Raw genomic sequence first — 12,033 nt, forward strand, 5'->3', positions numbered from 1 at the left:
GGAAGTGATTCTGTTTCTAGATCTTACATTAGAAAGTCAAACCCACGTTTCAAACGACTTTTATGGAAATGGAGAAGCTTCCTTTCCTAACTTTTACAGCAACGTGATTTCTTAGCACAATTTTCAAAAGCGTTAATTATGTTTCTAGTCTTATAAAATAGCGACCTTGTAAGTTTAGTCCCTATTTAATTTTAATAGTATTTTTAGCCCCTAATTTTGTTTTTCTGCACTGAGTATTAGTCCCTACTCAATTCAAATTTGTTTAATTTATGCTTAAACTCTTAAATTTTTGAACAATTTTTTGCAGACATGTTTAGAACATTACTAAAAGTTCGTCCGCAAAAAATTATTGCAAAATTTGATTTCTACATTCAGATTTTATTACTTTTTATCTTTAACTTTTGTCGTTTTAAAAAATTCATATTTAATTCATTTCATGTCAGAAAATTCTAAATTTTAGTAAACGAACCTTTCATAGTGTTCTAATCTTGTCTCAAAAAAATCGTTCAAAAATTTAAGAGTTTAAGGATAATTAATCAAACTTTGTTTTAGCAGGGACTAAAATTATAAGTAAATTTTATTTTATAGGGACTAAAAATGCTATTAAAATTAAGTAGGGACTAAACTTACAAGGTCGCTATTTTATAGGGACTAGAAACATAATTAACCCTTTTGAAAAATATAACGTTATTCCAAACACATTATATTTGATTTCATTGTCTAATTTGGTGCATACCCATTTTCGCTTAAACTCATCAAAATCATCTCATATTTGTGTTTTTATTTGACACATTTTTGTTATTAATTGAAGTTGGATTTTTGTTTTTGATGAGTTGTTGTTAATTTAGAGGGTACGACCTAATTTGGCACGTTGAATAAGAAGCACATGAAGCTTAGACTTTGCGTTAATTGAAACTAACTTCACTAAATAAGAAGAAGCTTAGCCATGGTTTTGGAAAAAACATCAAACTTTTTTTATGGTGACTAGCGCAAACGTGTCGTCTTTCTGCTATTTTTGTTGCGCTAACGTTTGAAAATTATAAACGGTATTTTTTTTATGAAATTTTGATACTGATTAAAACTAAAATATAAATGTTTATTGATTTCAAGTTATAACAAATCAAACTAACCATGATTATCTATTTCAATGATACCAACAATATAACAAAAAATATAATCTAATTTTTTTTAATGACGCCAACAACAATCTTTATTATAGAAAAAGTCATTGTTTAAAGGTATAATTGAGATAATGAAAAAGTAAGTATAAATACAATCATCTAGTCTATTACACTTTTAAATGATCAAGGAAAAAACTGGATATTTGTGTTTGTTACACTTTTATTTTAATATTTAAAGTTATTCTTATCTATTTGTTACATGTGTTATTTGTATTGAAAATTAAGAGTATTTTGGAAAGGAAAAAGCCAGCCCAAAAGTGCTGAAAGGGATAATTTTCTTTATATATAGTATAGATTTAATAGACAAAAGATTATTTTGTTATTTAGATAACTTATACTTGACATAAAAAGTTGTGATGTGAGTGTTACTGATGACATGAATAACTTCACATATTCAATACAAGTGTTTCATTAAACAGTTTAGTTGATCAATGAAATAAAATAAAAACTACAAGAGATGTAAGTTGGTGTGTTTGATGATTTTAATGTTATTCGATCATATGCTAAACGGAAGAATAGAGCTATTGGCCTATATTCCGATGATTTTTCACACTTTAATCATTTTATTGATAATAACATTTTATTGGATCTTCCGTTGTGCGGTCGAAGTTTTACTTGGTTTAGTGGGGATGGTTCTTCTATGAGTCGTCTTGACATATTTCTTCTCTCAAAAGAATGGTGTGCTTGATGACCTCACATGATTCAACAAGCATTATTACGTGGACTTTCAGATCACTGTCCTTTTTGTTATTAATTGATGAAGAAAATTGGGCTCCTCGGCCTCAACGAATGCTGAAATGTTGGGCGGATTTACCGGGGTACCATCAGTTTGTAAAGGATAAGCAGCGGTCGATTCAGGTTACTGGTTGGGGTGGGTATGTTTTAAAAGAGAAGCTTAAGTTGATCAAAGGGAGCCTTAAAGTTTGGCATCAGACTCACACTCAAAATCTTGACGACCTTTCAAGACTGTATCTCTACCCTTGACGCTAAAGGGGAGGAATAAGATATGGATTTGAAAGAAGTTGATGAATTATACTCTCTTTTCAGACAATTTGCATTCTATATTTGGCATCAACAATATCATGTCATCTAGGCGAAAGGTCAATATTATTGTTTCTTTATCTGTGAATGGGTCTACTGTCGAAGGAGTGGATGGGATTTGAGGCGCAGTTTTTAACCACTTTGCCTCACATTTTCGCTCAGTTGTCGTAGAAAGATCTAGTGTTGATAATCTCAATTTTCATACTCTTAATGTGGGACATAGAGGATTTAATCAAACCATTTACCATAAAGGAAGTGAAACAAGCGATGTGGGACTGTGATAGTTACAAGAGTCCAGGTCCGGATGATATTAATATGGGTTTCATTAAGGATTTTTTGTCTGAGATGAAGGATGATGTTATGCGATTTATTTTAAAATTTCACAGGAATGGGAAGTTGTCAAAAAGTATTAATAGTACTTTTATTGTTCTCATCCCTAAAGTTGATAGCCCTCGACGTCTGAATGATCTTAGTCTCATATCTTTGGTTGGCAGTTTGTATAAGATTTTATTTAAGGTTCTAGTTAATAGACTGCGTTGTGTTCTGGGAAGTCTCATTTCTGAATCTCAATCGACTTTTATTCATGGTCAACAAATTCTCGGTGGTATTTTGATTACTATTGAGCTGGTGGCAGATGCTACACGTTTTAAGAAACACATACTTCTTTTTTAGGTAGATTTTGAGAAAACTTTTGATTCAGTTGACTGGTGTTATCTTGAAGTGGTGATAAAAAAAATGAGTTTTCCTACCTTATGGCGGAAGTGGATCATAGAATTCATTAGTACGGCTTCAACTTCCATCCTTGTTAATGGGTGTCCTACTAATGAATTCAAAATTGAGCGGAGTCTAAGACAAGGCAATCCACACTCTCCTTTTCTATTTTTAATTGTTGTTGAAAGCCTTAACGTAATGATGAATGTTTTAATAGAGGCTGATATTTTTACTTGATACAAGGTGGGAGCCTCTGATTTAGTTTCAACCACTCACCTTCAATTTGTTGATGATACTTTACTCGTTGGAACTAGAGGTTGTGCCAATATTAGAGCTTTAAAAGTTGTGCTTCTTCTTTTTGAAGGATCGTCTGGTGATAAGGTGAATTTTCATAAGAGTATGTTGTATGGAATTAACATCTATGAGTCTTGGTTGACTGAGGCAACTTCTGTTCTTTGTTGTAAAATGGGTCGTTTACCTTTCCTTTATTTGGGGATACCTATTGGGGGAGACTCCTGAAAACTGAACTTTTGGCGTCCTTTGATAGATCAAATTGAGTCAAGATTATCTGGTTGGAAGAGTATAAATCTTTCTTTGGGTGGTCGATTGGTACTCTAGAAGTGTGTCTTGTCTTCTCTCCCGGCCTACTTTCTTTCCTTCTTCTAGCCTCCTGCATGTATCATTTCTTCTATTGAATCTATTTTTAATAGTTTTTATTATTATTATTTTTTTTTTTTTTGGGGGGGGGGGGGGGGGGGGGGAAGGAGGGGGAGTGAGGAAATTAGAAAAATATCTTGAATTAATTGGGACACTATTTGTTCAAAAAAAGGAGAATGAGGGTGAGGCGGATTAAGGAATTTAATATGGTGTTACTTGGCAAATGGTGTTAGAGGATGGTGGTGGAGGCTAGGAGTCCGTGGTATAGAGTCTTAGTTACGAGATATGGGGAGGTTGGAGGTTGTTTAACGCAAGAGGGCAGAGCGAAATCAGTTTGGTGGAACAATTTTATTAATATTAAAAGTGGTGTTGGTTGGGAGTTGGTCGGTGGTTGATGATCATTTAAGGAAAGAGGTTGGTGATGGTACTGAAACTTTATTTCCGTGGGATCAGTGGCTTGATGGTATGATCTTAAAAAGTAGTTTTAGTTGCCTTTTTGATCTTACTAATAATAAAATGGCAATTGTGACTGAAATGTGCTCTCTTGAGTGGGGGGAAGGTGGCGAAGCTTGGAAATGGCGGCGTCAGTTATTAACTTGGGAGGAAGATCAAGTTAGGGAGTGTTGTGTGATTTTATATAATACTTCTGACAATTGGCTTTTGCATTTACATACTTCCCACCAATATAATGTTACAAGTGTTTATAATTACTTGGTGTCGTAGTTAACCTTGTGGCAGTTGATCATACAACTGCAATTTAGAACAATGAGGTCCCTTTGAAGGTAAATTTATTTGCCTGGCGTTTACTTTGGAACCGTCTACCAACATATAATTTAATCAGGAGGCATGTTCTTCATTCGAATGCTCAATTGTGTGCGAGTGGTTGTGGTAAAATAGATGGTATCAACTATTTATTTCTCTCTTGCGACGTCTTTGGGAAAATTTGGCTTTGTATCTATAATTGGCTTGGTCTCACTACAGTGCACCCTGAACATGTAGCAGATCACTTACTTCAATTTGAACATTTAGGTGGGTTTTCTAAAAACAATCGTGCTACTTTTCAACTCATCTGGTTATCTAGTGTGTGAGTGATTTGGCGTGAAAGAAATGCTCGGGTCTTTAGTCATAAAGAAAAAACGTTTCGACATCTTCTTGACAAAATTAAGCTTCAATCTTATTGGCGACAGAAAGCAAATAAAATTTCTTTCTCTTTTAGCCATCACCTCTGGCGGCAAAATCCGTTAGCTTCCTTAGGAATTACTTTGTATTGAGGTTGTTTTGTCATATTCTATTCCTTTTTTTTTTTTTTTTGCTTTTGATGTAATGTGAACCATTCATCCTGGTTTTCGACACTCCTTGTGCTGAAAATTCAAGGATCTCAATTATTAATCCATTTTTACCTTCTTAAAAAATAAAATAAAACAAAACAGAACAGAAGAAATTAAAAGTATAAACACAAGGTCGGGGGGGGGGGGGGGGGGGGGGATTTAGTGAGTTTGTTGTGCATCATTATATAATTTTTTTTGTTTCTAATTACCTGTTATTTTCAAATTCCAATACATCATTAAATGTTGTTTTACCTTATACTTCCTCCGGTCCTATTTACAAGAAACAATTTACTTTTTAGATACATTAAATAATTTATGTATTTGGTTTAGATTCTTGACTAGATACATACATTATTTAATGTATCTAAAAAGTCAACTTCCTCTTGTAAATAGGACCAGAAGGAGTAAAAAATGTTGACTATCCTGAAGGAATACATCCCGAAGACTTCAAGAAGCAAATGTGATTGGTGGGTTCACTTGAATATCCCGTGTTTTCAGGAAAAAGTCAAAACGTCAACAATTTGGTGCAGTGCATAACACCTCATGATTCTCTTCTAAAACAAACTTTCGCTGTATATAGCACGACTATTTACCTATATTACCCTTATATATTTATTCCTGAGAGAGAAATAATATTAAATGAAAATCTTATAACATTTTTGTTTTTTCGACAGAAAATAGTAACATTTTTGTTCTTCCAAATGTACTGGTCCATATATAAGTATCCTTTTCAGTTGTACTTTCTTTACATTCTATTATGCTTCTGTTTTGACTGAGATTAATACAACGATACGTGCCATCTTTCCATATTTCTACCTGTCATTTTTTTATTAGGGTCAAAATTAAACCTTTACGGCGCCTATTTTTGTTTCTATGTATATAGACATCTCTTCACATCACATGAAGTGTATTTCCATCCAACATGACTGATGAGTCATTAATTAGTCTATTTTATTGTATTATTTAGTTTAGTTTTATTTAAGATTTGATTTTATTTTATTGCATTTTATTTCCTTTTTGAATATTTTACTTTAAATTGCTTTTTATTATATTTTAGGAACGAATATATGGTGGAAGGTGTCTTGGAGCAAAAGAAAGAGGACTTGAGCAAATACAGTGCGAAAATACGAAGATACATGACAAAAATATATTCCCACATAGTCAGAAGCTTGGCACGGCCCGTGCCAACATGTGGCACGGCCGTGCCACCCTCCAGGATACTCTTTTGCTGCTTTTCTTCAAGCCCAAGTTACTCTGTTGTAGTTTTACTGCTTTGCCCTTATAGTTGCTTAGATTTTAAGTCAATTGTAAAGCTATAAATAGAGTAGCACTCCATCATAAACATTCATCTTTTATTCTTGGAATAAAAGTTCACTTTTATATTATTGTTCTTTTACTTTATTGCTTTCTCTCTTCTTCCCTCATGTCTACAATGAACGTTAGTGAGTAGACTCTTCTTTGTCTTGGGATTGTTGGAAAAATCTAATGACGTAATCCGGATCAAGCCAAGCCTTAAACCCTAATTATATGTTACCTTAATTCCTAATCTAAATTCACCGTTTTAACATGAATTAATTATTATCAAACTGTGGAAGCGAACGCGGAGGGTTTGATAATGGTTAATTCATCATCACAGATATCCAGATATCAATTCATAAAGCGAACGCGGAGCTTTGATATCCGAACAAGTGAATTTAGACAAGGTTTGCGAAACATGAGAATAGTCTAGCAAACCTTGAGACAATGACATGTACCTCTTCCATTAAAACACAGATTAAAACGTTGCAGTTGTACATAAATGATGATAGACTCAGAAAAACAGAAATGGACATGACAACCTTGAAAATATTAAGCCTTGTTCACATTATGATTATTATTTAAATCTTTATTTATTTTAACTTTTTATTAAAAATATGTGGGATTTCCACCAAAAAATAAAAAATAAGTGGAACATTTATAAAAGTAAATTATTGTGACAGAGAAAATAAAATATTTATTAATTTTTTTATGACGTAAATATTTACTAACTAGTGATGACGAATTTTTAAAAATAATGAAAACAATACTCCCTCCGTTTCAAAATGTTTCAAAATGAATGTCACTTTCAGTTTCCAATGCAATAATAACTTTTTCTTTTCAATTGTACCATTCAATTAATGTTATGTTACACTACTTCCAAAAGATTATTTTTTTCTTTAATGAAAAACAAACTAATAATTGATTAGGATAATTTGGTAAAATTGCAATGACATTTGACTACTTTATTCCATTCCTTAATCTGTGTGCAATTGGCTAAAGCGACACTCATTTTGAAACGGAGGGAGTATTTTGAATTTTGTTGTTTTTAAAAAATGCTCAATGATTCATTTCAAGAACCTATCATCTTTTTGCAAATTAAACTAGTCGGGGTCTAAACATTTGGCAACAGATAACATCCCTACGGCTAGCAGTATTAGTCACATTAATTGTTAATTGCGACTGTGGCAGCAGGAGCACATTTGGACATTTGCACACTCAACCCTACTAATTAAATTCATAAATATGGAAAAACATTTTCCTCTTTTTTCTTCTCAGTTTTGAACTTTTGTGTGATGCAAAATGCACCAAATTAATGATCTTACAATTAATTCCAGTTGAATATCGTGTCTACATTCAATGACAACCATGCATACATATTAAGAAAATGAGTGTCGTTTTAGGTGTTTACACACATATTAAGAAATACAATGATTAAAAGAAAGAGAATGTTTATTTTACCAAATTATCCTTATTAACTATTGGTTAGTTTTAAAAGTAATACTTTGGAAGTAGTGTGCAGAGTATTAATTGGAGGGTACAATTAAAAAGAAAAAGTTATTATTGCATTGGAAACTAAAAGTGACATTCATTTTGAAACAATTTTTTTTGGCTAAAGCGATATTCATTTTGAAACAGATGGAGTAGTACTGTATAACTTAACTGAAAATGTAGTTATTATATGCAAAGACTAACATCTTTTGGTCTTCATATCCTATCCTATATCTAGTAAAAATTTGTACTCTTACAAAGATTAAACAAATCCCAGGATGTTAAATTTCATAGGATTAATATATAAGATAAGACTAGATAGATAGATTTTTTTTTTATACTTATATAGTTTATGGTAGGTGCGCACACACCTCTGTGGAAGGTTATGGAAAATCATTAGCCTCATGTTAATTTACAATAAAATTAACTTATAATCTATCGATTGCATTTAATATGGACCTCTAAAAAAATAATTTAAAAATGGACTCTTACCGGTAAAAATGAATTTTATATTAATAAAATATAAAAATCAATATAACATTTGACAAAAAAAATGATAGAGTTAATTAGTTGAGTTTTGGATAAATTTGAAACCATAAATATGATAGTGAATTTCTATCCACTACACTACTTTACTTTTTTTTCTTCTTATATTCAATATCAGATGGAGTGAATAGGTAGTTCATTGGTTTTGAATTTTGATTATAAATATAGCAAAAATATCTGCAAATGCATATAAAATCTGCGAGGAGCATGAAACAAATACTTTAATGGATATTCACATGTAAAATAGACATATATTTTAACTATCCTTTATTTATTTGAACGGATGCGGATTTAATGCTACTTGTGTTCGCGGTTATTCATATCCGTTAAAAATAAAATAAAATACTTCAAAATCCTTAGTAAATGGAGAAAACTACTTAAAAGTATCCTTTGGTAAAGCCTTATAAATCGTAGATGTTTTTTTTCATAGAACCCTAGATACTATTATTATGTATGAATACTATTTTCTTTTTGGTAAAAAGAAGAAAATGAATGTGATAAGTTTTTGTTGTCAAAATTTAGGTAATTAAAAAGTTTTTATTTAATTTTCAAATTTTTTTTTAAAAAAAAATGTTATCCACTAATATTTATAAATATCCGCATGTACCCCAAATTCGTGGATTACAACATAACATACATGGATTTTTTTTTTTATAAGCAAGATTTTATTAAATCGAGTACAAGGGGTACTCGAAGCCCATTAAGTCAAGAAATTACATGCTTCGAAGACATATAATGAGATTCAACCACCAATCAGAGAAAATAAATTTTTTATTACGCCCCTCTCTACATATGATCTAAGACCACGATAGATGTTTTATGCAATTGACCACCTCCAAAGCATTTACAACTTTGCCTTTAAAGAGAACATTATTACGCTCCATCCAAACCCAATATATAATACTATAACAAGAATATCTATTGTAAAATGTACATGATTCTATGGCCTCGCTCGAGTTTCCAATTCCAAATCATACTTTTCATCAAAAAGGTAAAGTAAGAAATGTACAATCAGCATTTATGTATCAATCAAAATCAAAGGTAGTTCTATGCCGTATACAAATGAAATTGCTACTAGTAGTACTATATAATAATATGATCGTGACTTGGCTTTATGTAGCTAAGTGTCTAATTGCAGTGCAACATAAAATCTCTTGCACACACACCACACCACACCACACCACAGCATAATGGACAAATTCAATGAAGAAGTTCATGAGCCAGTGAGTCCTCATGGACAATATTTCAACAGCTCTGTGATATGTTCATATGTTTTTGGCTTTCTGGAATTAGCTATTCCAATTGATGACTCACAAACCATGCCTTTGCTCAAAGATGTCTTCCTCCCTATCAATCCACGCTTCTCCTCTATAATGGTTTTACATCTCTTCGATACTTATTTATTAATTACCACTAGTACTTCACATTTTAGATAGCAAATTGAAATTAATGGTATATGATATGATTATTATTACTATTATCTAATTGAGGGATTAATTAATTTGCAACAGGTAAAAGACAAAGATGGTAAGATGAGATGGCAAAGGGTTGAAGTGAAGCTTGAAGAGCACGTAAAGATTCCTAAATTTCCTGAAACCACAAACTCATCATCAATTGAATTATATGACAATTATCTTAGTGACTATGTAACAAATATTCTAACTTCAAGAACACCTCAAGATAAACCCCTTTGGGAAATACATTTGATTAAATATCCAACAAGCAATGCTGAAGGAACTTTGATATTCAAACTTCACCATGCACTTGGTGATGGTTACTCTCTCATGGGTGCTCTTCTTTCTTGTCTTCAAAGAGCTGACGACCCTTCTCTTCCTTTATCTTTTCCTTCAAAAAGACCACAATTAGATTCAAAATATGCAAATAAAAGTTTGTTTAAGAAGTTATGTTTAGATATCTCGTCCTTTTTTAGCTCCATATCAGATTTTGGATCAAGCTTAATCAAAACAAGAATGATTGAAGATGACAAAACACCTATAAGGTCAGGATATGAAGGAACTGAATCTCAGCCTTTTACTTTGTCAAACATATCATTATCTCTTGATCAAATCAAAGAGATCAAATTAAAGCTTGGAGTGGTAAGATTTTAGCTATATGGATCAATTAACCTAGATTATAAAATTAGCAATATATATATATATATATGTATGTGTGTGTGTGTGTGTGTGTGTGTGTGTATATATATATATATATATATATATATATATATATAAAATAACAATCCTTCAAAAAAAAAAATATATAAAATATCAAGTTTGAAATTTAGACCGTCCATCTTGTTGTGGTTGATCACATGGTTTTGATCGCATGTAACTCAAATAAAAACACACTATTTTTTGTGAAATATAAACATTACAATTTTTTTTATGTAACAAAAAAAAATTACAATTTCTATACCGACCATAATCAAACTTTGTCTATTATAAAAATAAAATCATATTTTTATTTATTTCTACACAAAACTTACCATTTATTTCTATTTTTGAATCCCTATAAAATTATTAGATTAAGCTTGATTAATTTTGCCATGCATATATAAATGGTGCAGACTATAAACGATGTGCTTAGTGGGGTGATCTTCTATGGGATTAGGCTATACATGGAGGAGATGAATGAGAAGACAAAAAAATCAAATTCCACCGCTGTAGTAATGCTCAACACAAGAAATATTGAAGGTTACCAATCATTGAAAGAAATGCAAAAACCAGAGTCCAAAAGTCTTTGGGGAAATCAAATTTCTTTCTTACAAATACCTATACCTAAGTTAAGCCAATCAGACCCTCTTGAGTTTGTTTGGAAAGCTCGTAAGTTGATCAAAAGGAAGAGACGTTCTTTCAGTGTTTATCTCATAGGTTTGCTCTTGAATTTAGAGATGAAATTAAAAGGGTCTGAGGTATGTGACACATTATTTAACCACTCATCGAAAATTTGATATTGTACTCATTTTCACTCATGCTCTAATTTTGATAGCTAAGACTCTAGTTTATGAGTAGAAAGATAAAACATGAAATTTAATTGAATAATTATTTTTCTTAGTTTGGAGGTTCTTTAATTTCATGTATAATATCCTATGTTATCTCTAATTTAGTTTGGTTGGTGTTTCAGGCTGTAGCTAAAATAATCTATAACACAATGGGAAATTCAAGTGTTGTTATCTCTAACTTGGTAGGACCAGTAGAGAAAATGGCTTTGGCAAATCATCCAATAAATGGATTTTATTTCACCATGACAGGTGGACCAGAGGTATATATTTCAATAATTAATTTTTTCTTTCATTTGTGTAAGTTTAATTTTCTTCTACTTACTCATGCTTTTATTTATTTATACTATTTACCCATGTTTTGCTGTGACTTGAGATTTTATTGGCAATAATGTGTTTTGAATGAGCAATGAGTTTCCCACAAATTCATTATTTCGAGTTCTAGTTAACACCGTACCTTTTGTATGTGGTTGCAGAATGTAGACATTACAATTATGAGCTATGTGAAAATATTAAGAATCACATTGAGAACATTGAAGGGGTTCATTGATGAACGGAAATTCAAATTCTGCATGGAGAAAGCAGTTGAAGTCATATTCAAAGCAGCTATGGAGATCTCGGAAATACCTGTAAAAAATTAATTAGGACATACATGTATTAAATATAATATAATTTGTATTATATATAAATAAATATAAATGAAGGTATGATTTATTTCAAAAGAAAATATATATAAATGAAGGTATGACTATCTACCGGATCTTAATCAGATTTTCATTAGCTT

At 31.4% G+C, this 12,033-nt stretch overlaps 1 protein-coding gene across 1 annotated transcript; it reads left to right on the plus strand.

Annotated features, from left to right (window-relative positions):
* Positions 1 to 9,367: 9,367 nt before the first annotated feature.
* On the plus strand, positions 9,368 to 11,998 carry LOC146931613 (wax ester synthase/diacylglycerol acyltransferase 4-like). The gene is made up of 5 exons (XM_085703121.1): positions 9,368 to 9,627; positions 9,763 to 10,347; positions 10,818 to 11,162; positions 11,375 to 11,512; positions 11,726 to 11,998. Exons 1-5 carry the CDS (start codon positions 9,442 to 9,444, stop codon positions 11,888 to 11,890), a joined length of 1,419 nt encoding a protein of 472 aa, XP_085559247.1. The 5' UTR covers positions 9,368 to 9,441; the 3' UTR covers positions 11,891 to 11,998.
* The last annotated feature ends 35 nt before the right edge of the window (positions 11,999 to 12,033 follow it).

Source organism: Medicago sativa, chromosome 4 (genome assembly GCF_051527215.1).
Source record: "Medicago sativa cultivar Bolivia chromosome 4, Bolivia_mono, whole genome shotgun sequence".
Lineage (NCBI taxonomy): Eukaryota > Viridiplantae > Streptophyta > Magnoliopsida > Fabales > Fabaceae > Medicago > Medicago sativa.